Source organism: Chaetodon auriga, chromosome 15 (assembly GCF_051107435.1).
Source record: "Chaetodon auriga isolate fChaAug3 chromosome 15, fChaAug3.hap1, whole genome shotgun sequence".
Classification (NCBI taxonomy): Eukaryota; Metazoa; Chordata; class Actinopteri; order Chaetodontiformes; family Chaetodontidae; genus Chaetodon; species Chaetodon auriga.
In genome coordinates, this window is record NC_135088.1 from 5,188,651 (window position 1) to 5,214,881 (window position 26,231).

Below are 26,231 nucleotides of genomic sequence, written 5' to 3' on the forward strand. Positions count from 1 at the left end.
GAATGACACTGTGGCAGCAAAGCACAAGTTAAAACTTCAGTGGTGGAAAGTAGCTAAGTAAATTTACTGAAGTACTTTACAACGTACTTGTACTTCACCATCTTCATAACCAAGAGTCGGGCTGAATGTGGAAGAATCAAAAACTGCAGTTCCTCCAATGGCTGCTTCTTGATCTTTGTCCATCTTTGGATTAGCTGGGAGTCAAGTCCTCTTAAGATGGAGACGGCCAGAGACACTGAGCTTGACAAACAGCTGCTTTCATGATAACACTTTTATAATATTACTTAAGCAGAATTTTGAATGAAGGATTTGCACTCATACTGCAGTATGTTAACTGCAGAATTAGTACAGAACTTCCTCCACCACTGAAAAACAGATGTCATCAGAATTTCGCAGAATCACATTTAAAGAAATTCAACACACAGAAAGAAAAAAGCCTCAGTGAGTTCATAATATGCAATTTACTGTTTATTATTCTTGATACTGTTGGGTGACACGTGAGGGATTTCTTAGCTAACGTTCTCCACCAGAAGCCTCCGATGTGCAAAAGTGACGAAATGCAGTTTAAAGGGCCTTTAGTGTGAAGTCACTCAGCTGCAAACAGCAAGTCATGGCTTCTGTACTGTAGACAGGCAGGTCTGCCTTAAACATACACGGGTCGTTCGGGGAAGCGTTTGTCATTGGTTTAAACTAGTTTGCATCCATTGAGATGTCTGTGTTACTTATAACATTATCGTCGTACATTATATACACAATACAAGATAAATGAACTGCAGGTAATGTTTATACATGCTAATATATTTCTGAAAAACAAATAGTGAAAGCTTTATACATACAGTAAGGCAGAGAATATATATACAGAACTAACCTAAAGGTATTAGTATCAAACATCTGTCAAATATTCACACTGCAACAAAACAAAGAATTCAAAACATTTTGTAGTATATACAAAAATACTTATGCAAATGCCCCTAAGAATATCTTAATAGAAAAAATAAGAGGGATCTCATCAGGAGGACATCACATCAGATCTGGAACATGCACTCGCCGCAAAGGGTTTTCAGTTCAGCGGTGGCCACAAGTCGACATGTTTGTTGTTTCTGGGGTAACTGTGGATCACTGAGAAGAAGCGGTTCTTGGTGCAGGGATACTTGGTCTACTGTGCTCATTGGTCCTGGTTCTGTACCTCAGGCTCTCTCCTGCGCCCCACAGGCTTGTGTGGAGAGACGTACAGCACGCTGTAATCTCACGTGGATCTTAAACTCTCACACTTTGGACTCACTCTCTACGTTGGCAATGTCCCCATTCCTCTCGGTCTGCTGGCTCTTCCCCTCGTCCTCCAGGTTGGTCTTGGTCTCCTGACCCTCCTGCTCAGACTCAGGCAGTCCCTGCTGGCTCAGCTTGCTGGCCAGGGACCAGGTGAGGGGCAGGCGGGCGCGATTGGTCATGTCAGCGAGCTCTTTGGCACTGTAGGGGGGGGTGTTGGTCTCGTAGATGTCGTGGAAGCTGTTGTAGTCCACCTCGTAGAAGCCATCCTCCAGGGTCAGGACCGGAGTGAAGCGGTAGCCCCACTTGATCTCGCTGCTGACGTAGGAGCTCCTCGCCTGACACGTCATGCCTGGAGACACAACATGAGGGATTAGAGATTATGGTCTGTGGATTTATGGAAGAGGTCCAGTCTGAGTCACCTCAGAGGGTCCCTTCATCCAAATGACAAAAAACCAAACTGGTATTTCCACCTTCTTCTCAAAGCATCTATCCATTGTTTAGGTTTATTTGTTCAGGTTATCTGTCTCTCAGACCTCTGCCTCCAGCCAATGGTTTGAATGGTTTGTTGTCCCATTTAAACAGAAATTAGTTTAATAAGCACATGGAAGTATAACGTCACCATGGATTCAGCGAGCTATGCTAACTTTAGCCCCGTCCTTTATTTACATTGGCAGCAGTAAAAGTATGTTGAATTAGCTTCAGCACTTCCTGTTTGTAATGAACCAATAAAGTGGATTTATGGATGTTCATCTGTGACGGACACAGACTGTGCCGGTCATCCTAAATCTACCAACATGTTTTTATGTCCACATGAGACACAAACCTGAGGTATGAAGTATTTCCACCATGAGCTGTTTGTGTCCATCAGAGAGACGCTACGATATTTAACTTCCTCCCAGCAACAAAAACTGGTTCCCAAAGCATTCTGGGAATATTATTTTCTGTTGTGAGAACATTTATTAAACGTTCTGACATAAAACTAACATTACTGTTATGTTCCCTGAGCGTTCTGTGAAGGTTAACTGGACGTTTTCCCTTCACGTTCTAAAGATGTTCTCAGAGAACTAACGTGACTCTCAGAACGCTGTTGGAAGGTTCGTCAAATAAACTTCATGTTCCAAACCTCCTTTGGTTTCCACAACATTTAAAGTGCTTGTTGAGCTGAACTGCAGCAGCTTGTTCTTCTGCTTTTAGCTGCTACGAGAGCCCAACGACTCCACAACGCTCCACCACCTCCTCCGCTCTGTCTCTGCCACAAACCAGCGTTTCTCTGTGAGATGACCAGAACTCACAGAGACTCAAAAATCTAATCTGAATGCAAACAGCAGCCGATTAAACACAACTAACCATCAACAGGAAAAATAAGGGCTGAACGCTCATCTGCAGGAGAACAAAGAACCTGTAAACAGGTGGAGACAGAGGACTTTAAGTACTGAGAGCTCTGATTGGATAATTGAGGACAGGTGATAGTAAAATTGGAGGGAAACTGAACAATGACAGGAAGTAAAACATATTGGAATGCATGAAGGAGAGTTACTACAAAATAAAGCAGAAAATGCAATTAACTCACGACGTCACACAGCCAGGTGAGCGTCTCCCCCTGTTACCTGTATTGATGCTATGCTAAGCTAACTGGCTGCTGCTTGTAGCTTCTTTTGACTCTACAGACATGAGAGTAGGATCGATCATCTCATCAAACTCTTGGTGAGAAAGCATATCAGCGTGTCAGACTATTTCTTGTAATGTCAGACTGTCAGCTGATGTACAAACGATGTCTCTGGATCCTGATTCATCATCTGAATCATGGATGAAGGTTCCCGTTGACTGAGGTGTGATCCCTGTTCGTTCTCTGTTATCTGCTCATTTATACCTTCAGCCAGAAACCTCATTTAAACCTTAAAATATCCCACATCTTCCATACATTATTGGTATTATGTTAACGTTTACAGCCAGTCATGTAGTTTAGCTTCAGCTTTTCATCCATCATTCACAGCACAGTTTCTTCAGAAATGACCCTCTCTGGTTATGACTGACGCTGAATCAATACTGAATGAACCGTCATCTACAAAGCCTGCAGCAACATTTCAGCTGAATATGCAGTATATTAAACTCAAAATATTTAAGGAACGTCTTGTTCTTTGACATATTTGACAAATAGTCTAAAAAAGCCGAAGAAAGACAAGAACTTCATAAGAAGTGACTGTTTTCCCTGAAATACAGACCTTCAAATGTGAAACTAAGAAATAAACCATCTGTAGAATGCTGTGCTGTATATGAGGACACACTACACACTAACCCACGTACCGCTGGCAGATATTAGTATTATTGGCTCGTTAAAAATGTCTGAAGAATCAGCAGCAAAAAAGGCGACCGGCAGGGAACCTCAGGGGAACGTTGTTAAAGAACGTGACCTCATGTGATTATGAACATGCTTCATAATGTCAGTGATGCTCTTCAAAATCCACAGTCTGTGCAGAATCATCTGGAGCCTCACATTCAGCTCATTCTTCTCCACCAGTGTGGACATGAGGACCAGTTACAGTGACCGTTAGTCTCTCTGGTCTCTGAAGGCGCTGCCTGTTAATGCCTTTTAATGCTGTGGTGTTTATCAGTGTCCTCTTTGGCTCAGCAGGAAAGTCCTCAGAGAGCCTCCAGCCTTAAAAACACTCAGGCATTATGTAACTCCTTCGCTTTGTTTTGGCTGATAGTGAGAAAAATGATCACATACCAGTTTCTAATAAAGGCTTTTCACGCTGCACTTTGCCCAGAGCTGCACAGCCCAATGAGATCAGGCAGAATTTTAGGATTCAGGGCAAAAGTTCTGGGTGAGCTTGAAGCCTTTAGATGCTCATTTTTGGGTACTGTAAACATGTCTGCTGCTGAAATCAATGCCAGTCCAGATGTTTTGGTCCTGCAGATCCTCTCAGCTCAGGGCATCTTATCAATATGTCTGTGCAACACTCAGCCTTCACATCATCTTTGTATTTCAGGTAATGTTGACATGTAGTTGACATGTAAACGGCATGTAATGGACATCAGTGTATTGGTGGCAAAGGTGACCTGGGACATTCCCACAGCATCTATAAGAGCTCAGATCTGTGTCATCAGGAGCTGAGAGAGATCAGATACAGGATCAATACCTCATCAGCTCAGTAACACGGTACAGGGAGGTGGACTGTCCCACAGTGGCTTCGATTTGTAAATGGTCTCACTCAATGTGCCTGCAGTCAGGTAAGCGTAACATCAGCAAAGGTGGGATGAACTCCTGTAAAATTGGACCTCAGAGAACATCATGCAGACTGCGGAGGGCAGGATTTTAAGCTCTGATGATGACTGTTCCCAAAATGGATGTAAGTTAGGATGAAAGATATGAAGATATAAACCTTCTACGAGCTGCACAGTAAACTTGATGTTTGCTGTTTCTGGTGTTTCTGCCGTTGCTGTATGTGCAGGATGTGTCTGCCATACGTTTTCAGCTGCTCCAGAACTCACCTCTGAGGACAATAAAGATTTATTGAATTGAATTGAATTGGATCCAGTATGAGTGTAAGGGTGCACGTGGGATTGAAGGCACTGTGCAGCATTGTTAAATCTGTACACATCATCGTAATCTGTAACGTCAAACAGGGCCAGAAATCATGTGACGACTCACCTGTGGCCTCCACCATCCCCTCCAGAATCACAACTATCTCCAGCTCCTCCTTTGCCAGGTGGGCCTGTGAGATGTCCCAGAAGGGGCTGTTCTGATTAATCTCATGGCAGATGATGAGTGGCGACACGAGGAAGAGCCTGTCGTCTCCCGTGTTGTAGCCCACGTTTATGTCCGTCTGGTTCAAAGGGATGAACTCCCCCTCCTTGGTCTGCTTGGACTTGATGAGCTTGGCCCTGATCGAAGCCTCCACGATGTGCGAGTTTCGGAGGTCTCCGACTCTGAACATCAGGCACAGCCGTCCGTCTCGCATCGAGATGACCGCATTGGTGGAAAACACTAGAGTCTCAGCTCGCTTCTTGGGCTGTGAGATCTTAACAAACATGCATCCCACCATGAAGGCATTCACAATAGATCCCAGCACCGACTGAATTAAAAGCAGAAGTATCCCCTCGGGGCATTTGTCCGTGATGACTCTGTATCCATAACCGATGGTGGTCTCTGTCTCAATGGAGAACAGGAAGGCTGATACAAACCCGTTCAGGTTATTGACACATGGAGTCCACTTGTTGTCCGCTATATGGTCCAGATCACCCCGGAGGTATGCGATAAGCCACCACATGAAGCCGAAGAAGAGCCACGTCACCGTGTACACCAAGACGAAGATGAAGAGGTTGAACCTCCATTTGAGATCGACCAGCGTGGTGAAAATGTCTGTCAGATAGCGGTAAGTCTCCCGGACGTTCCCGTGGTGGACGTTGCACTTGCCGTCTTTCTGGACGTACCTCTGGATCTTCCTGGTTCTGTCCATTTCTTCAAGCTGTTTTGGCAGATCCTCCCGGGCCTGCTTTGGCAACTTGGGCTGTCTGATGATGGCTGGGCTCTCCACATCCTGCTCCATGAGGTTTCTAGGTGGATTCAAGCCTACCAGAGAAGAGACATGGTGATAATTAGTAGTCATTAGTAAATAAAGTGCAGCACTTGAAACTGCCAGATGACGTGTCAGATTCAGAAGTCAAAGCAGCTGTAGATAATGTAAGTCAGCCACGTCTACATTAAACTCTTTAAGATGCTGTTGTTGTCGTCTGAACATTATTTGCGTCTACATCGACGGTGTCCTCAGTGAGACGTGAACAATGTACAAATGGATCTCTTCTTCTTCTCTTTTCAGTTTGCAAACAACAAAACTGTCAAGCGCACCACATCAACGTTTTATGGTCGTCTGCATACGTCGGAGTCTAAGACGTTTGATCTCACTTAAAGTTAAAGACGTCTTAACTTGGCTGACGAGTCAATGCACAGCAGCTACAGTTCGATCACTCTGAAGGCCATTTTGAAAAATCTGTTTTATTCTGTTTGAGTCTGGACGGAGGAAAAAAGCGCACAAATGTAAGCGGCTTAATGTGGACGTACTCTTAGACTGAGTGGCAGCTACACAAACAAGGCATGCACGCAGATAATATCACAAACAATGGACCTCCTACTCCGCCATTGTTTCCAGTTCCTCCACCACATGAGCCGAGTTGAGACCAGTATGCAGATTTTTCTGTAGTACTAAACAGTGTCAGCGTGAAGCTGCAGCTTCGGTAATGCTGAGCGAGAACGTGTCACCACCCACACTGCCTCCACTTTGTCACAGTATCTCATGCAGCGTCGTGTGTGTGTAACCATGAATTAACGCTGTAATGCTTCGTAGGAGTTCGGGAGCTCCTCAGCTCCCACGAGAGGAAAACACACCGCGAGGAGAGCGAATCCAAACGATAAGATCATTATCCAACGAAGGTGCTGAGCGCAGTTTGGTGCCAACGCAGTTTAACTACGTCCATATTTAACGTTCAATCGCCCTGTGAACTGCTGCCATCCCACCTCACGTTAGAGGTCACCTGGTACAACCAGCGCACCTCCACCTGTGCAGGTGACACACAGCAGATACGCTAATCAGCTGCTCACTTTGTTTTCTAGGCTGTGATTTTAAGGTCACAGAGAAAAACAGCATTTTCAGGTATTAAAGAACAAAGAGTTCAGTTCATTAACACAGTAAATACATTCCGAGGAAGCGAACACGTCTCAGAACGTGTTTCATTTCCTGTCTTTGTTTTAGGGTTGGCTTGTTGAACCTTCTGCACAGCAGCTGCTGGATGAAGATGAAGAACCCTCTCAGGTTTTAAAGAGGAGCGAGTCATGTGATGTACAAGCAGCTGAAGTTTATGCTGCAGTCACGATGTGGTTTTAAAACTGTTTGCTGTGCCGCTCTGCACGAAATCAGACCTGGTGAAACGCCTCCGATGTGCTCGTCACACGTCCTCCGAGCTGAGGACGGATCTCGTCGCTCTGCACATTTCCTGAGCCGCCATCAGTGTTTTTACCAGTGGAACAAACGGCTGTGTTGAAGCCGTTCTGCTCTCCATTCACGGGGGAATATTATGAGCTGGAGCAGGGCTGGTTTCCATAGCAACGCACAGCTCAGTCTACCAAGTGCTCACAATATAGCAGGAATGTACCGGACGAGGCCGCACGGCGTTGGATAACATTCGTGTGTTTCATCTCGTTTCAGAGGGCCTGAGGACGAACAATGTCCTGAATGTATCTGCTTTGTGCATGAAGGTGTCATTCATGTGACAGCTGGTAGTTCTGTTTTGTCTTCTGCTCTGATGGACGAGGATCTGTGAATAGAAACGTAATTATACAGGCTGTTCAGAGCACGTTTGATAGGCTGGAGCACAGTCTCACTCTCAGCTCGTCAAATCACGTCCAGCAGTGTCTCATACAGACGCACGACGTCCCATTCAGTGTCTGCATGAGACATTTCAGCTAACTCCAGTACAAACCATCTGTGGCAGGACACAACACAGGACCTTCACCCAGGATGAGACCAAAAGTCCACACTGAGTCCTTATTTCAAGCCAAACCATCACCTTATCCCAAACCAAACCAAACTGAGACTAAAGGAGGAGCTATGGTCTGTGTGAGATGCTGAAGAGAAAGACCGGCTGGATGGAGGCGACAGGAAAGAAACAATAAAAGACAATATAATCAGCAACAGTTTGAACTGTTACTCATGTTGTAGTTCACTGACGGGACGATGTCTGCATGTGAACAGTGGATCAGGTGACTCTGTGCATGTGAAAGGTGTCGCTTGAATCTTTAGCATCTTTCAGCTTGTTCTTTTGGTTTTATGGTCCACAGCCTGGCTGTTCTGGTTCACTCTCATGGCTCTTAAAGCCTCTGCAGCACACACCTTTGTAGGAAAAAAAGATTCTACCTGCATCAAAAGTGCGCCAGACACAGTTAGAGACTAACTGGTTAACATTTCGGTGCGAACAGCTGCTAAAGAGATAGATATTTCCCTCACGGTGGAGACCAAAACAGAGCCAAACGAGAGAGAATACTGTCCTTATATCTGTTGGGTGAAAGCTAATGTTGCTCCTTATCTGCTGTATGTGCAAATGTCTGCTAACATTTTATCCATAAAAACTTTAGAAGGAGATGCTGTGTCAGTGTTGTGTTTACAGTTTGTTTCAGCTGCATGTAAGTGGCTAAAAAGCAACTTCAGTATGTACGTCAGACAGTGAACGCATCACAGTTCGAAGGGGCTTCAGTATGTACGTCAGTAAGTAAACGTATCATGTTCAAAGGGGCGTCAGTAGGCCTATGTGTGTCAGTACATGAATGCATCACAGATCAAAAAGCAGTTCAACATGTACGTCAGTAAGTGAATGCGTTGCTGTTCAAAGGCAGTTAAGAATGACGTCAGTAAGTGAATGCATCTCCATCCGTTGGGCTGTGACCTTCTGATTCTGACTGTCTGTAGTTGAGTAGGACGTTCATTGTGTCTGTGCTTCAGTATGAAACGAGCTCTGTTTCTACGGTTAACAGCTCAGCAGCCTGTTCTGACTTCTGCTCAGAGTTATCTGATAATGTTTGTTTCCGCAGCTTCGGTCGATTTAAAAAGGTTTTAACGAGCGAGAAAGAAACTGTGACTCACATCTGAGGCCTCAGTCACCAGTGAGGTGGAGATCCACTGCTCAAAGCCGCTGTGAGATCATCAAAATTTGGTCTCAAACAATATCAAAATTTCCACAGTTATCACAGAGATTTGAATATTAAGGACTGAAAGGTGGTGAAGGAGTTAACTACAGAAGAAGGGATCATTGGTTTTGGGAGCTGCCTGCCTCAGACACATTAATCACATGTCCATTTTACAGCAATAACGACTCGAAGTTCATGACAGTTTTTGAAACAACAGGTCCACAATTTCACACAAAGTAAACGAAAGCAGGTTTATCATTTCCTGCAAATGGCTGATACAGATAAGTTATCGTCATCTGTAGCTAGCTAGCGAATTAACTCAGCGAGTTGGTTGTCCCTCTCCAGCCGACCATCACGTCATGCTAAAAGACTGAGGGTGAGCTCCCAGGTGAGAAGTTAGCATCCTCACCAGGTGAGGATCCCTGCAGTAAACATGGAGGCAGCGCTGCTCTCACAGTGTTGGAGTGTAAACTTCAGAAAATCCAGCAAAGAGCAGGACAGAGCTGCTAACTTTAGCCTAAACTCTGATATACTGTCATCCACACTGTCCTGAACGAGGCTTTTTCTAACGTAGTCTGTGACAAACTAATGTACTGAGCTAATAAAGACTACGTTACCACTGTGGTTAGCAGGCTTCAGCTAAGCTAATATTAGCAGTGTAAATTCAGAGACATCTAGTGGTGAGGCTGCAGACTGCATCAACTGAATACCCCTCAACTTCGGTAAAAATGCAAAAACCACTGGAGGCTTGTCCGTTCTGGGCTACTGTAGAAACATGGTGGTGCAACATGGCAACATATTGCTTTTCTGCCGCCCTGACTCCTTCACACTGCACCTTTAAAGTCATCCCTGCAGTTAAAAAAAAACAGCCTTCAAACTGTTTGCATGCTCGTAGTGCTCTTAATGGTCTTCATCAAGTTAAAAAAGCCTAGTGACAGCAGCTAAGCACTAATTGGATAATCGTTGATCGTCAGCGGTTAATTGGGTAGTTAAAGCAGGTGTAATGTGGAACCAGAGGCCACTGATGGATTTACTGATGGAGCCAAACTGAATTAGTGGAGGTTACTGCAAACAGGATGGTCCATTTCACTGCTGCTCATGAGAGCTGAGACTGAGGTGACACGTTCTGTCAGACGAAGCTGAAGTCAAAGGAAAGTCCATCAGGACGAGCGAACGCGCCAGCAGACTCTCATTTATTCACCGGTTCTGTTTCTCAGGATGTCTGACTGCAGACGAGGCAGCTGGATCCAGATGTGACCAGAGTGGCGCTGAGGCCACATGGGGACACATGCTATTCTTAGGAGCCCTGACAGCTGAGCGCAGGCAGCGTGGACGCCACATACGAATCATCTTCAGACCTCTCCACAGCATTTCTGCCTGCGTAGATCTCAGGTGAGTGTGAAAACAAGCCTCATTCAACAACCATCCTCAAAAATACATCAAAAGCAGCATTAAAGGATCAGTTCACTCAAAGCGCACACAGAATAACACAAAGAGGAAACAGCTGAGGGACAAAACTCAAAACTTGAACTTTTTTTGGAGGAACTGCCAACATGGTCACAGCGGAAGAGTCAGCAGGTTCATGTTTGGAGCCTAAGTGATGTGAAGGTTTGCTGTGGACGACAGCGGAATGAAATGGACGTCTGTCCGTCCTCGGTCATTCTGTTTGCTCTATAGATCCTGACATAATCCTGTACTCACACCTCGACCACAAACAGCCTGTAATGTTAGATTTCATTGTCAGATACCTGAACTGAACCTTCAGCAGCTCCTTTTCTGCAGCGTCTGCAGGTTTTCCCTTCAGGCTGCGTTCAGATGCTGCTGTTGGGCAGCAGATCTTCTCTCTTCCTGACTTCAGAGGCTGGAGGAGACGTTCAGGGAGATGCTGGTTGTGAAAGGGAGGCGGACAGAAACTGGATTTAGAGAAGTAATCTCCATCCTGGTGGAAAAGACACCTCACAGCAGGACAGCCCTCCGTTCTGACAGAAGGTTGAGGGAAAGCTCAGCGGCGGCGAGTTTTCAGCATCTTCTGCTGGCTGCTGAATCATCATGTAAGCAGGCTCGACGCTGAGTTTAGTATCAGCGTCCTTCAGAGACACAGTTCAGCTCAGAGGCTTCAGCTTCTCATCAGAAAACAGCTCCAACTAAAAACAGCCTCGCTCCATCTGGAGGAGGAGGCTTCAGCAGGACTTATGAAACAAGCACCAAGCTTTTATTAGCCTGGAACAGCAGGAAAAATGGCACTTATTAATATTAAAAGATGTGAATCATTTAAGATTATTGACTTTATTAGAAGAGCTGGTTTCATTAGAGATTAACAGGCTGCAGATTAACTGGATTGATGTGAGATTATGAGCTTTTATTACTGATTCAATCAACAATCTGCTGCTAAAAGGAACACAACATTAATTAACAAGAATTTTATATGATAGAAAACGAGCTGGTTATTATGTCTGTTAACACTCTGACGATCTCCTCACGGCTCTTTATTCAAATCTCATCACTAAAATTGATTTCAAAGCTTTTTATTGGACGTTTTTATTGACTCTTGTTTTAATGAATTGTCTGGTCTGCTTGCCAGATTATTCTCAGACATTTGATTGAAGGTTTCATTCATTCACTCATTGGTTTGTGTGACGGGCTGATCGTCAGTAGATCATGTAATCTGCTGTGAAACAGATCCAGACTTCTGTGTTCTGCTCACGCGACAAACATAAAAACTGACTTTCCTCTGATGAAGCTGCAGGAAATCTAACATGAAAAACTTTGTCTCTGTTCATGGACATCAGTGAAGTCTGAGGACGCACAGAAAAGTCTTCCTCAGCTCACTAACAGGGTTTTATTACAGAGCAGCTGAAGGAGGATCAGGTGCGTCCGCAGGAAGCGGAGCGCGAACTAACAGGCTGGAGATTTCCCGTTGCCATGGAGATGGAGGTTGATCCAGACCATAATAACAATAATAGCCTCCTGATGTTCAGGTCACCGTCTACCTGTGTGGGGGGCTGCTTTCCAGCCTGGTGATGTGTTCCTGTGGAGACGTGAGGCCGAGGCCTGCAGGCGCTCACAGCCCGAACCATCAACACCCCCCGGCTCCCTGCGCGAGGCTCCTCCATCACGGCTAAGGAGCAAAACCGCAGATCCGGATGTTCCTCAGCTTATCTTCGTGTCCCTGTCCCGATGCGTGTCTCATACATGTTGCTTTTTGTCTTAATTGATGTCTGCTTCGTCTCGCTCCGTTATGTAACGATCCACCCCCACCGGCCCCCGAAAAACACATGATTACATCTAACTAGCTGTGATCAGCATCGCTGCCGGGAGGAGCGGAGGAAAGGTGCTTACCTGCTGCGGCAGATCAACGTTCACACTCCGGCTCATTCTACAGCGTCCGCGAAACGATCCGCCGAGGCCGAGCGTCGACCACCGAGACCAGGAGACACCGAAGGAGAACCGCTAATTCCCGCTTTCCTCCATCCCTCTCCACCGACAGAGACATCGGCCGTCAGCCTCCACCCCTCAGCTGGCAGAGAGACGTAGGTGAACACTGGGAGAGAGAGAGAGAGAGAGAGAGAGAGAGAGAGAGAGAGAGAGGGAGGAGAGAGAGTGGAGACAGGAGAGTGAGAGTGGAAAGAGAGGAGAGAGAGAGAGAGAGAGAGAGTAAGGGAGGAGAGAGAGTGGAGAGAGAGAGAGAGAGAGAGAGTAAGGGAGGAGAGAGACAGGAGAGAGAGAGAGTGGAGAGAGAGAGAGTGGAGACAGGAGAGTGAGAGGCTGAGAGAGAGGGGGGAGGAGGAGAGGGAGGCAGAGGAAAGAGAGAGGAGAGGGGTAGAGAGAGGTTGAGTAGTGACAGTGGTCTGCGTGTTAAAGAAACAGTGTTTGTATCTGTTGACTTCAGAGAACCTTCTCTGTTATCGTGTGCTATGCTAACAGCAGCTAATAACGTAGCCTCGAGCTGCTAGCTTCAAGGAGCTGAGGAGCAGGTTACAGATGCATGCTAAGCTAATTCCAGACAATCAGCTGATCAGATGAACTCGCCTTCCTCTTCAGGCGTCGCTGCTCAACACCTGGAACATCTGGAGCTCTGCTAACAATCAACACATTCATGTTCCTATAAAGACAAGAGACACACTGTGGAAGCATCAACCGCTGATTTTAATTTTACCATAAATAATAAAAATGACTCATCTTTTCACTACAAACCCAAATATAGAACTTAGCTTCCTAGAAGCTAACAGAAAGAGATAAATAACAATAGAAAACCATTGGACACATTGCAAACACAGCAGAGTAAATGAAGAGCAGAAGAACGCAGCAGTTTCTGCTTTACTGTTACAGGTACGTCAGTAAAATAAGCATGTCGGCTCTGAGAGAACATACGTGAACGGCTGAACTTCAGTTCATCACATGAGGTAAAAAAAAAATGTGGTTACAATCACAAAGTGCTTTATCATCAAGTACAGAAGGAAATAAGCAGAGTGGACTTCAGAGCGCTGAAAAAGGTGGAATGAAGTTAAATAAGACGAGTTGTCGTTTGATTTAAAGTCCGATCCTGTGATGTCTGCTCGTCTGTGACACTCAGCCACCATTAACACGTGAAAGCTGACCGAATGATCCACCAATCCTTCTCAGATCTTTAAAAACACACTCCTCAGGAGGCTGCATACTTAAAATATACTCTGTTCATCCAAAGGGAACAGCTGCTCTGCATCCTGAAAGAAAACTTAGTGCTAAAAAATACACATTTCACTTCTTACTTCAAATATTCAATATTTACTACAAGGTGATTTCTTTAATGTTCCTTCTGCAAATGTGCTACACTCAATCACAAATCAGCCCACGTCAGGACAAAGCTACGTCAGACACAGCTCGGGGCGTGAAGTCAATATTGAAATAAATAATAACACATTTGAAGTGAAGAACGGACAGAACTCTAAAGGAGAGATATGCTCATGTCACCCTCCTCTTCCTCTGAAGCAACAGTCGTCTCTTCTTTTTGCACATTTTTGCTTTCAGTCACTTTAGTTTCACACTCGAGTTGGAAGAAATCAGATCTGAAGCCTGAAAACAGACTTTAGGTCGAGATTACGAGCCGTGAAACAAGACTGAGACTTCTGAAGGAGGAAACGTCTCCTCCTTTACAAACCAGGAGTTTGTTTCAACGCACTGAGCAGAAACAAACCCCTGATCCCAGAACAGTTTGGACTTTGTCAAACATCATCAGCTTCACTGATTTCTGTAAATATCTGCTTCTTGTGAATCTGATGCAGCAACACGTTTCAAAGACTGGGAAAGATGTGGAACGCTCCAAAAACACCTGTTTGGAACATTCCACAGGTAAACAGGCTCACAGGTAACAGGTGAGAGTATCAAGATTGGATGAAGGAGATCACGACATGAACACTTCAGAAAGCTGCTTCTGATTCTGGTTTCAGGTGTTTCAGAGTCCAGACTGTTCAGAATCAGGGTGGAGGAGCTCCGCCGCAGACTGAGCAGCAGTGTTTCTCCACCCTCTCTGCTTCAGAGCTTCAGGCCTGCTTCACCTCCTCTTCATGAGGTCAGAAGTGTCCTTTGCTGCACCTGTAACCACTCCCATCGGTGATGTCACGAGGTCCTGGAGAACAGCTGAGCATCAGTGCATCGAGGTGAGAGGTGGAGCCGCTGGAGGTGGTGTTGGTTTCCTCTGAAGCCGTCGTGTTTGTCAGAGGACAGTGTTGCTGTCGATCTGTTTGTTTGTTTCATTCTGCTGCGAAACAAAGGAAACGTGTTCTGGGGAAACACCGTTGATGAACATGATTTAAAGGGTCACATTTTAAGACATCAGCACAAAATATTGGCAACTTCAATACAAAAACCAACATTGGCCGAGTTTCGGTAAAAATGGGGCGTCGTCCATCGTCTGCGTTTGGTCCCATCAGCCATGACCGCCTCGCCGCAGCTTCACCACCACGTGATCTTAAACTCATAGATGGGCCTCTTGCAGTAGTAATGGTTGATGAGGTGCTTGTCGCAGACGCCGATGCACTGCTGCTCGGCGGTGATGCCGCGCTCGGCGAGGTCGCTGACGATGCAGTGCAGCAGGTCGTAGACGTCTGCCACCGCCTCCCACGGTCCGAAGGAAACGTCCACCTCGCAGTGGTGCTCGAAGAGCTTGGCCTCGCTGTCCGAGCGCTCGAAACGCAGAGAGTTAAAAAGAGGCCGCTCGTACGGCGTGATGGGCATCTCCTCCTTGTAGACGCAGATCTTCAGCTTGGCAAAGCGCGCTTTCTTCTGCATCGCCCTCAGTTTGGCGATCTCCACGATTCGCTCCAGATTCTCTGAAATGAAAATACTGAGGATTATTAACGTCGTTTCTAAATATCACAGACTCAATCAGGCTTTAGCTGCTCGCGAAGCGTCGAGCTGTCCCTAAACCTTGACGGGTGTCCTGCAGGTGAAGCAGCTGTGTGTGTGAGTACGCACTTCTGTTTGTGTCGTATTCACATCACGTCAGTGTGACACTGAACAGGCTGTGACCATTAATTAAGCTGCCACTCAACACTGTTTTCTACCTTCTCAACAAACAACAACTTTATCTTTGACTTTGAGTATTTTTCTCTTCGGTTACAAACGCTGAAAGCTGATTCAGGTTTGATAAATGCTGTCAGACCGTTTCTGGTTGGCTCATAAATCTTTGCTCATTGTATGATGATTATCAAAGCCGCCTGCTCCAGCACCAGCGATGCTAACTCCTGAGGATAAAAGTACTTCCAGTGTGCATCGCAGGTAAACATCCACTAAAAGACGCTTCTTATGCCTCCAGAACTTCCCTGAGAAGCTTCACGTTTTTAAGTTTTCCTCAGTATCACAGTGATCCAGTGAGAGCTGTCTGTACATCAGTGACTGCACTGCTAACAGGAGCTGCTAACAGGAGCGACTAACAGGAGCTGCTAACAGCTAATTCAGCAGCCTCTTAATGGAGCCTGGGCCAGGCACAGCTCACAGCTGACTCCACAGTCTCTCGTGCATAGCGTGTCAAATTCATGTGTTTTAATGAACACCTGCGGCCGTGCTCATTGCAGTTACCTTTGTAGTAGGGCAGCAGGTCGAGGAAGGCCTGTCGAACTTTCTCCCCGGTGAGCGGCTGAGTGTCCTCCAGGCTGTCCAGCAGTGGCCCGATGGAGTAATACTGAGCCTCTCGGTGCACCGCCCGCACTCGGTCCCTGTGAGGAAGCTCGCCTTCCCGCAGGAAGTTCAGGATGTCCCTTTGGAGGGAAACACAACTGATAGAACAAATCCACAAAAAACTACACCTGATAAGACGAACAGGAAGGAAGGACTTTGAAACTGAAGCTATCATCACTGAATAATACAGTTTGTATCAGTGCTGTGACGGAAAACATCAGAAACAGAGACGGAGGATTTCTCCATGTCACCCACTCCGACCCCTGACGATGACTCCTGATAGGTGGACAATGCTGCCTTTAAATAATTAATGTCACGATGCTGAAAGGACGTCCAGCTGATCAATATCTAACTTTAAACTTGATGCAGATCAGATAAAACTGGACTCTGTGGTGATTATCAAACTAACTTCAGCCTTTTCCCTCACACATTCACACCAGACATTTGTTTCAGCTCTGTGTGTCAGTACACTGAGGGCTGGACTGAAAATCCTTACATACTGTCCGTCTGTCACTTCCTTCTTTTTACAGCTTTAACACACACACACACACACACACACACACACACACACACACACACACAGACCTGACCTCACCCACTCTTTCTGCTCCTTACATGACTTCTACATCTTCACTCTGCTTGTTATCACATTCATATTTAATGTTTGCTTTTTAGCCACATTAGCCGCTAGCAGCTCCATGGAGGGTACTGAGGGTCAGTCATAAATGTCTTAGGAAACTCATGTTCCTCAGAGGATGAAACCTGCAGGTTTTGGTGATCCTCTGATGTCTAGCGCCACCATGAGGCTGACATGTGGTTTTGAGTGACATGTCTCTTAATGAAATCTGGTCCAAACAATCATGTCCCTCAGGATGAACTACAATAACTTTAGTGATCTCTTCCCATCAGCCTCTGCTGTACATTAGCAGTCATGCTAGCATGCTAACATGCTAACTAAGATGGTAAACACTATACCTGCTAAACACTTGCATATTTGTCTCTGTGAGTATGTTAGCATGCTGATGTTAGCATTTACTTCAAAGCTAGCCTCACACAACTGCAAGCACAGATGTGTTATTTTGTTTGTTTGGGCTTTCAGTGAACTTACAATTAAATGTAATGTTATATATTTTTGTACATTTATTGCTGTTTATTGCACTTTCTGTTAATCATTTGTGTTGTAGGTTTGACGTTAATTTACTAAACTCTCAGTTAAATAGGATTTGTTTTGTCTTGTGACTGATGGATCTCAGCGGTGAACAAAGACTTCACAGATCTCAGTAAAGTTCAGTTCTGATGAGGGTCATGATGCAGGAACAGCCCACACAGCTCATTACCTGTAATTAGCTAATTACCTTTTCAGTCACTTCCCACTGACTTTGCTCACAGCTTTCCACTTGTCCTTTCCACAATGCAGAACGACACCACCATGTCCAACACAGGTCCAGCACAGGTCCAATACAGGCATAACTCCAGTCTAACCCTGGTCTAACTCTGGTCTAACATGAAGGAGGACACTCAGCGACAGCTTTTAATGCTGCTGCCGGCGTCTTCCCACTCTGCCTTCCTGGCCGACATCACGTACCTGGAAGTCTCGCCACATGTGCAATGGTGCTTTTGAGCGACCGTCACTGTGACAGGAAATTCTATACATCACATAATAAAGTGTGTTGTGTCAGCATGGGGACACAGACCAGATCGACAGCTACATGCAGAACATCAGTTTCATCTCATCACACTGTTATCTGCATATATGTCAGCCAATAAGCAAGAGGTAAGAAAAGCGCAGCAGTGCAGAAATAGATATATAATCAGTTTACAGCACTGGCAGAAGGAAGAGACCAATTTATTTGATAAAACACCTGACGCATGGATACCTGTCAGGATACATTGAGCTCCCATCAGCAGCTTTAAAACCACGTCCAGGCTGCAGTGTGAGCGTGTTTTTGTTTGTGCTTTACACACTTTCTGCTCTCACACATAACGTCCTCTCTGTCCGTCACACTCATGAGCTGCTGCTACTGCAACGACCACATTAAATCACCGGGACAATAATGATGATGTCTTCTTCTGTATGTCTAATAAATCAATAGCAAATCTATTATTGATGGACAGCAGATCATCTGCTCGCTGGCGGGCTGAGTCCCGCCCAACCCACATGAAGAGCTGCAGATTTCATCATCATGTTCTTCATGACGCAAACCTTTATCCAGCCTGGGGGCCATGAGGGGCAACTGGGGACCATGAGAAGTAACTGGGGACCAGGAGAGCTAACTGGGGACGAAGGACATTTATCCAGCGTTGTTGAGCCACCAACCCTGCTGGAGTAGTCCAGCTCTACCTGCCCCCTGGTCCAAACACAGCCGGGCTACAGCTCACACACGATGCTACTCACCCAAAATATGTTCCATCCCGATCGATGAAGTAGCGCCCCTCAGCATCTCGAGGGATGTAATGACGCCCACTGAACATGGCGGCCAACATAGTGTCCTCAAAACGCCGCAGGGTGGAGAGACGAGTGGTGAAATATGTGCCCCCAACATTCAGAGAGATGACTTCTGGAAACTTTAGAATGAGGAAGAAAACTGGTAATAACAACAACAACAACAACAACAACAATAATAATAATAACCCTGTGAGGCTGTAATTCTTGTTTCAGTTCCTGCTGGTGTCCTGAACTGTTATACTGGGTGATGTGTACCCACCAAGAGTCCAGTAGTTTATTGTTTAACCTTGTTTATTGACAAGTAGAGGATTCAATTAACCTTAATTGGAATGGATGTCAGGGAGATGCTGCTGGCACCACCTGATTGGTGGCTTTCACACAGGCTATATATACACATAATATTTCACCTGTTTGTCTTTACTGATTACACCTGATGAGGGTCTGAGGACTGAAACTTTGTAGTAGGTCAAGTGTTTTATAGTGTTCAGGATTCTTTGATTGAAGGCCGGTTAACTATACAACCACCAGGCTGCACTGTACTATCAACACACCAGCTGTTAGAGGGTAGTTAGCAGTTATTCAACCATCCTCACAACATTTCTTTCAGTCTGTTATTTCACTGCTAAACAGTAGAAGAGTTGCGTGACACTGATTTCTTTAAGAAATGTGGCCTGACGCGTGTAAAGGGCTTCATCCAGCAGACCAAACTCCATATGAAAAAGAGCTAATTTAATACCTCTGGATTAGTGAGGGGGTACATGAGGCTCTGAGCTTCTCTGTCAGACCACTGAAATAAGAGGATTATTCTGCTGTACACCTGCTGGACAAGTCACGTGGTCGCTCCATAACTCATGTCATGTGACAGCTGATCGTGACACCTGTAAACAGCCATACGGTATATAGAAATATATGTGATAAGCAGAGTGAATATGACAGTGACTCTAGTGTACTGGCTGTGTACTTGTACTTTATTTTGAATACTTTCCTGCGGTTACTTCAGCTATATTAATACATTTGGTGGCTAATTAAGAACTAAGCTAACGCCCTCCATGTTCGAAGCTACATGTTAGCTCAGCATGGCTCGGTTCTTTCCAGCTTCTGAGTGATTTAACGTGATTTTCCCAGTGAAACTGAGTGGTAAAGCGGCCTAACTCACCTCCTGCTCCTGCGTGTTCAGCGCGGAGCGGAGCGGCTTGCTCAGGGGGAAGTTCGGTGCTGGGGAGGCCGGCTTTCGGAAATCGTCCTCCGCAGAGTCCGAGCTGGACATGGCATCGCCCGGTTTCTCGGTGTCCCCCGCGGGCGAGAACACCACCATCACTCTGGGTAGAGGCAGCGTCCGTCGCTCCTGGATGAACCTCCTCACCCGTGTCGTCGCGGCAGGCAGCGGGCTGAAGGACAGAGTCTGCCGATCCCTGCCGCAGCCATCAGAGCCGTTGGAACCGCTCGAGCCATTCTGCTGCATGCGCGCGGCGAGGCAACTCCCGGCACCAATCAGTGGAGGTAGCTCGGGCCACCGCACGCGACCGTTCCTAAAAACAACAACAACAGCGCGGCCGCGACGGTAGCGCGCGAGCAGCTGCAGGACGCGCCGCGCCTTCAGAGCGAAAGCGGAAGTAGTGAAATTCTGCCTTCAGTGAAAAAAGTTAAGCTCAGAACCCTGAACGTGATCCTAAAGTGCAGGTTAGCAGTCCGGACCGGGCCCGCGCGCTGCCGTGGCTCCTACGTGCTGTGACGCGACAGATGAGCACGCCGTCATCACGCCAAGGAGCGTGGCTGGTCGCGAGGGGATAATGTCCGTTAAGAGATGAACGTAAATCTCATAAACAGGCAATTAAAATACGTGACAGGATAAAAATAACAAATGTGCAAAAGTGCTTCAAATATTTAAAATGAAGTGTAATACACACACACACACACACACACACACACACACACACACACACACACACAGAATACATAAACAATTAATTTGACACTTTCATAAACTGCATATTGGAGCACGATTGGCATCTAGACCAGCTGTGATAAAAGCATCACTTAAACATGTCATGTGATTGTATTCAGGTGTTAAACTTCACAGAGGAAGTTTCCACTAACAGCAGCTGATCTGACAACAGGCCTCTAATGTGAATCTCTTCACATCAGTTCATCAGTCTGAACTGTGATGCTCAAACACTGAAGAAATGACAAGAAAAACACAGTTTGAGAGGAGGAGGACTTAATATTCCACCATTTGACCCAAACCAAAGTGTAGTATGGATCATCTCTGAAATGGTTAAAACTGTTATCATAAGGGCTAAATATCACATTCATTCATATAAATGTGAAACGCGCTCCAGTAAACTCCACTCCGCTGGGTTATGAACAAGTTATTTTTCTTTGTTCAAGGTGTCAGCTCATCTGTGTCAAGGTTTGTCTCAATTTCCTGTTTCTTAACATGTCTCTCACCATCCTTTTGGCCCGCTGTCTGTTTGTTGCATGCTGATCATCATGCAAACGGTTCATGTTACGTTACTGTCCTCTAACTTTTAAAAGAAAAAAAAATCATATGGCTAAATCTAGTGTTCCACATCCACTGATCTCACTGAATGTGTATTATTCACGATAAATACATAAAGTGAGTATATGTCCGGTATGATTCTCATTTGTTTCAACTGTACAAGAACCGAGTGTAAAATGTCAGCTTGTGGTTTTATGTTCGGTTATGTGTGGGACTGTTTCGTGGGTGGGTGCGCTCACTCCTGACTTCACCCAAAGGTTCAAACCAACAACTTTCTTGCTGTGAGGTGACTTGATCTGACTCCCTCAGGAACCGTTCCATGTACAACCCTGATCCCAGAGCAGTCCCTCTTAGCCATCACAGACTGACCAAGTTCCATTGAGTTAATGTACAACTCAAAATCTGTTCAGACTATAAAGTCATTAAATTAATGAATCTGCTCCAATTTGGTCCTGAGCTGCTCATGATTCTGAGAGAAACTGAAACATAAACAGGAAAACTCAAACCAAACTCGCTCATTTACCTAAAAAGGTCACTCATGTGTTTCAACCTCTTCTCCCCCTGAGGGCTATTATTTTATCATCGAGCCAACGTGGCTGCTGCTGTGAGCTATGATTAGCCTAGATGAAGCTTCAGGTATGAGCATTTGTCCGTGGCCCCTAGCCGGCCTGTACTGACAGCTCCCCCTGTCAATACAATGGACAACAATAGAAGTTTTATGGATGATGAAGATGGGTGTGAAGTGTTCAGTCTCTATAAGGCAAGAATACCTGAGATATTGATCCACCCCCATTTGTCTAAACTTAGCCCAGGTGGCTGATGTGCTCAGGTCTATATAACTGCAGGGGCAGACTTGGACGTCAAATTACCTCCCAGGAAGTTCACAGCGTGCTGAGGAACTCGTCACCATGGTAAGACTGCCCTCCTTCTCCTTCACATCTTCCTTTGTTGTCGTCATCTCGTTTGGTCAGGTCTCTTTAGTCGAGTTGGTCATCTGAGGACGCCGAGAGACAATCTGACGCTTTAAACTCTACAGGCATAAAGATGGACGTGCAGAGTTACCATACCTCTGCTCCCAGAAAACTTCCGTTATCTTTTTAATAGCTAACATTTATTTCAAACAGAGACGTCACAGGTTAAGGTTAGGCTTCTGAACTTCTTGGTGCAGGTGTGGTACAGGTGTGGGACAGATTGCCGTCATGGTCAAACGCACTAATGCAAATGTTTGGATGCACAGCAGAAAAAGGGGGGAAACCTGCTTGTGTTTGGGTCACTTTCATGTTTTCTTAAAGTTTATCTCTTTGACTGTTGACTGAACGTCCAGCTCAGTGGCTGCTAATCGTCTCATGTGACTCTACATGTTGGTGCCATTGAAATGAAGCCAAATACATAAATAGATTAAGCTAACTGGCCTTGTTGGAGTGTTATCGTTTGACTCTCACCCTCACCATCATTCCACAGCAGCGAGGTAACACTTCCAATAAAGCCTGAAGACAAAATGACTGTGAGGTTTTAATTGGAAGCAGCAAACTCAATGATGGTGTTAACAAGTGAGAGAACAAAGAGGTTCCACAAACAAGAGTCAGAGTAAAGGTAAAACTGATTTAATGTAGCAGCAACATCACTCACAGGAGTTTCTATGCTTCATGTCAAGAAGAAACAAACTGAATCAACATTAAGCTCTCATTGAAGTAAAATACACTTTACAGGTGGTCCAACAGCAACAGTGCTTAGATGCTGTATTAGCCACACATTAGCCTCTGATAGCTAATGTAGTGGCTAGCTTGGTTAGCAGTAAGGTGATTGTAGAAAACCTAAACTCTAATAAATCAAGAGGCAGCTGCAATAAAAGCAGCAGATAATGTTCCAACAAGAAAGACTTCCAACAGCATTTGATCAGTCACTGATCGAAAAAATGGGAGTTAAACTGCCATGAAAATCTGCCAGCGTAGTGGTTCACTTGAGACCAAACCAAACACTCAGACATTATTATGACATATATCTTCCATCAGGCACCGAAGAAGGCGAAGAAGAAGACGACCGAGGCAGGATCCAATGTGTTCAGCATGTTTGAGCAGTCACAGATCCAAGAGTTCAAGGAGGTGAGGCGACGCCAGGCAAGCCATGATCGGCCATGATCCACGGTTCAGACCTCTGAGTCCACTCAGTTAATCAAGCGTAACGAGTCGACGGTCTGTCTGGTATCAGGAAACAAATCCACTAATGGTGGAAAATCCAAAGTACAGTGGTGTTCATGGTACAGCTGCAGAGGAATAAAATCTGTGCGTGTTTACCTCCAGGCCTTCACCATCATGGACCAGAATAGAGACGGTTTCATTGACAAGGGGGACCTGAGAGACACATACGCTGCCCTCGGTGAGCCGCCTCTTCCTTTAGAGGTCCAATCAGGAGGCCTCCAGCATCATTATTCAGTTATCTGCAGTAAACTCTTTCGGTTGTATTGTGAGTGTTTGTGTTTAACCCGTCTGTCCTGACCACTGCTGTTTGTGCAGGTCGTCTCAATGTTGGTAACGACGAGCTGGATGAGATGATGAAGGAGGCTCCTGGACCCATCAACTTCACCATCTTCCTAGCCATGTTTGGTGAGAAGCTCAAAGGTTAGTCTGGATATCTGTGCTGCAGATTCTGCTGACTTCTGTCGACCTGTTCCATCTCGGTTTGACCTGTTTCATCTCGATAAGACTCTGCTTCACCAGGCTTACAAGAGCAGTGCCTGAGACAAATTAATCTGTGAACAAGCTATAAAAATGTGTTTTGAAATCTCTAGTTATAATTTGTTTTTTTTCGCGTTTTGTATGAATCTCAATAACAGAAGGAGATGCTTCACGCTTACCTTTTTTTTTTTACCAGTCCATTATTTTCTCAGTTTTCTGGCGTTAAAGTTCTATTTGTGAAACTTCTGTCATCATTCAGGAACTGACCCAGAGGAAACCATCCTAAACGCCTTCAAGATCTTTGACCCTGAAGGAAAAGGCGTCCTAAGAGGAGAAGAGTATGTAGAGACCATGCTGAGCTACATGCTAACGTCAGCATGCTAACACTGTCGCAATGATAATGCTAACATGTTGATGTTTAGCATAATGTTTGCCATGTTCACCGTCTTAGTTTAGCATGTTAGCATGCTAACATTTGCTAATTAGCACTAAAAACAAAGTCCAGCTGAGGCTGATGGGTACGTCTTTAGTTCTGCTGGCGTTTGATCATAAACCAAAGTTTCGGATAAATCAAAAATTTGACCTGATGATGGCGCTAGATGAAAAGTCAGAGGGTCACCAGAGCCGTGAGGATTCATCCTCTGGGCACCATGATGGGTTAGCATGTAGCAAATGTATCCACATCCTCATGGTAATCCATCAGTCGGTTAGATGCTTCAGTGTAGACGACCGACTGAATGACGCTGTTCACTGTAGACACAAAGAGAGCTGTAATAATATCTGATAAACGCATGATGTTTCTCTGACAACAAAACAATAAAATGATATTTTTCAAGGTGAAAATATTCAAATATTTAACTTTAAATTAATATACGATCCTTTTCACAGCATCAAGTATCACCTGATGTCTCAGGCTGACAAGTTCACAGAGGACGAGGTAAATGAACGTCCATCAGCAGTTATTCCCTCTCACATATACACGATCCCAGCGTGGGAACATGTCAGCCTTATAAAGATCAATACTGGAGCAACTTCACACTGAGAAGTCTGTGTTGTAATTATAGCTTTCATTAGATAATTCATGTTAATTAATTAATGTTGTTCAGAGTCAGGCTAGCTGTTTCCCCCTGCTTCCAGTCTTTCTGCTAAGCTAAGCTAATTGACTCCTGGTTGTAACTTATCTACTCTATCAATCAACCAATCAATCAATCATCTAACTCTCAGCAAGAAAGCCAGTCTGTGTCTTTTCCAGGACTTTGAATATTGAATATTTCTGTTTCAGATCAATGACTTTATCACGTTGCTCAGTGAAAACCTCTGAAGCTCAGAGTGTTTTCAGTTATATTTCAGTGGATCAAACATGTGATTTCCTGCTGCCTTGAACTGAACTTGAATCCCTCTTCTTTTCCTTCAGGTAAACCAGATGTTCACAAACTTTCCTCTGGACGTTGCTGGAAACCTGGACTATAAGAACCTGTGCTACGTTATCACTCATGGAGAGGACAAAGAGCAGGAGTGAAAGAGTCAACAGGAACATCTGACATTCAACCCAACATCATCACATTTCCTCTTGTTTCACAGTGAACAATAAAGGTCTGCTGTGGTCACTGCTGCTGCTGCATGAGCTGGTTTACCTTCAATGACACACTGTCCTCTGTCTGTATATGTATAGAGATATATACAGTACATGTAGAAAACAGAGAGTCCAGTCTCGTGCTTCGATTGACCAGATGCTGGTTAAATATGTATCACACACATTCATGGTAATGGAATGTATTTATAAAGCGCTTTTCTAGTCTCCACCGCTCAAAGCGCTTTAACAACATGAGTCTGCATTCACCCTTTCACACACACACACTCGGCGAGGCCACCAGCTCATTGCAAGCCTTTAACCATTAAGACACACTCACACAGCAATGGCACAATTTGGGTGTTTAGTCTGTCATTAAGGAGACTCCTTCAGCTGCCGTCAGCTGTTTTTCATTAAATTAACCTGTTTAAAAAGTTTAATAAGTGAGTGTAAATCATTGAACTCAGCTTTAAATATTCCTGCAGACACTTTTTATTTAAATTAAAATTAAGGACTAGTTTCATCAAATAAAGTGCTGCCAGAGCAGAAGTGTAAAGCAGCATTAAACAGTCCTAAAGCTCAGTGACACAGTGCTTTTCATCGCTGACATGTGCAGGTTTGCTGGGAGAAAACAGCAGTTTAAACCACGAACACACACTTTTCATGACATTTGTAAGATGTCTGATAAAACTGGCAGCATCCGCGACATTAAATGCTGAAACAGTGAAATATCTGCAAAGAAAATGTTGTTTCTCGTGTCCATTTGTTCCAGCAAATTCAGCGGCTAGGCTAGCTTTGCTAAGCTAGTTAGCTTTAAGCTTTCATTATGAAGGTTTAGCTGCCGTCGTATTCATGTGCTTTAACAAACCGAGTGTCTCAATTCGATTCAAAATCTCTCAGCTAGCCTCAGCTAGCTTTAGCCCTTTTCTTCCAGTTCT

General features: G+C 45.1%; 3 protein-coding genes across 6 annotated transcripts; 1 reads left to right on the top strand and 2 right to left on the bottom strand.

Moving 5' to 3' along the window:
• Positions 1–450: 450 nt before the first annotated feature.
• On the bottom strand, positions 451–12,588 carry kcnj6 (potassium inwardly rectifying channel subfamily J member 6). 2 transcript variants are annotated; one of them, XM_076749908.1, is made up of 3 exons: positions 12,287–12,588; positions 4,922–5,842; positions 451–1,618 (listed from the first exon to the last, which is right to left on the bottom strand). In XM_076749908.1, the coding sequence occupies exons 2-3, from the start codon at positions 5,817–5,819 to the stop codon at positions 1,266–1,268; spliced, it is 1,251 nt and encodes a 416-aa protein (XP_076606023.1). In that variant the 5' UTR covers positions 5,820–5,842; positions 12,287–12,588; the 3' UTR covers positions 451–1,265. The 2 variants fall into 2 exon arrangements, with proteins under 2 accessions (XP_076606023.1, XP_076606024.1); XM_076749909.1 differs by lacking the exon at positions 12,287–12,588 and adding an exon at positions 10,696–10,832.
• Positions 12,384–25,378, top strand: myl10 (myosin, light chain 10, regulatory). Of its 3 annotated transcripts, none has more exons than XM_076749914.1 (7): positions 12,384–12,477; positions 23,061–23,150; positions 23,349–23,424; positions 23,562–23,666; positions 23,983–24,061; positions 24,612–24,660; positions 25,138–25,378. In XM_076749914.1, the coding sequence occupies exons 2-7, from the start codon at positions 23,115–23,117 to the stop codon at positions 25,240–25,242; spliced, it is 450 nt and encodes a 149-aa protein (XP_076606029.1). In that variant the 5' UTR covers positions 12,384–12,477; positions 23,061–23,114; the 3' UTR covers positions 25,243–25,378. The 3 variants fall into 3 exon arrangements, with proteins under 3 accessions (XP_076606029.1, XP_076606028.1, XP_076606027.1); XM_076749913.1 differs by lacking the exon at positions 12,384–12,477 and adding an exon at positions 19,805–21,959; XM_076749912.1 differs by lacking the exon at positions 12,384–12,477 and having other exon boundaries at positions 22,914–23,150.
• Positions 13,073–20,010, bottom strand: kctd7 (potassium channel tetramerization domain containing 7). The gene is made up of 4 exons (XM_076749911.1): positions 19,705–20,010; positions 18,498–18,667; positions 16,004–16,182; positions 13,073–15,255 (listed from the first exon to the last, which is right to left on the bottom strand). The coding sequence occupies exons 1-4, from the start codon at positions 20,008–20,010 to the stop codon at positions 14,879–14,881; spliced, it is 1,032 nt and encodes a 343-aa protein (XP_076606026.1). The 3' UTR covers positions 13,073–14,878.
• Positions 25,379–26,231: the final 853 nt, after the last annotated feature.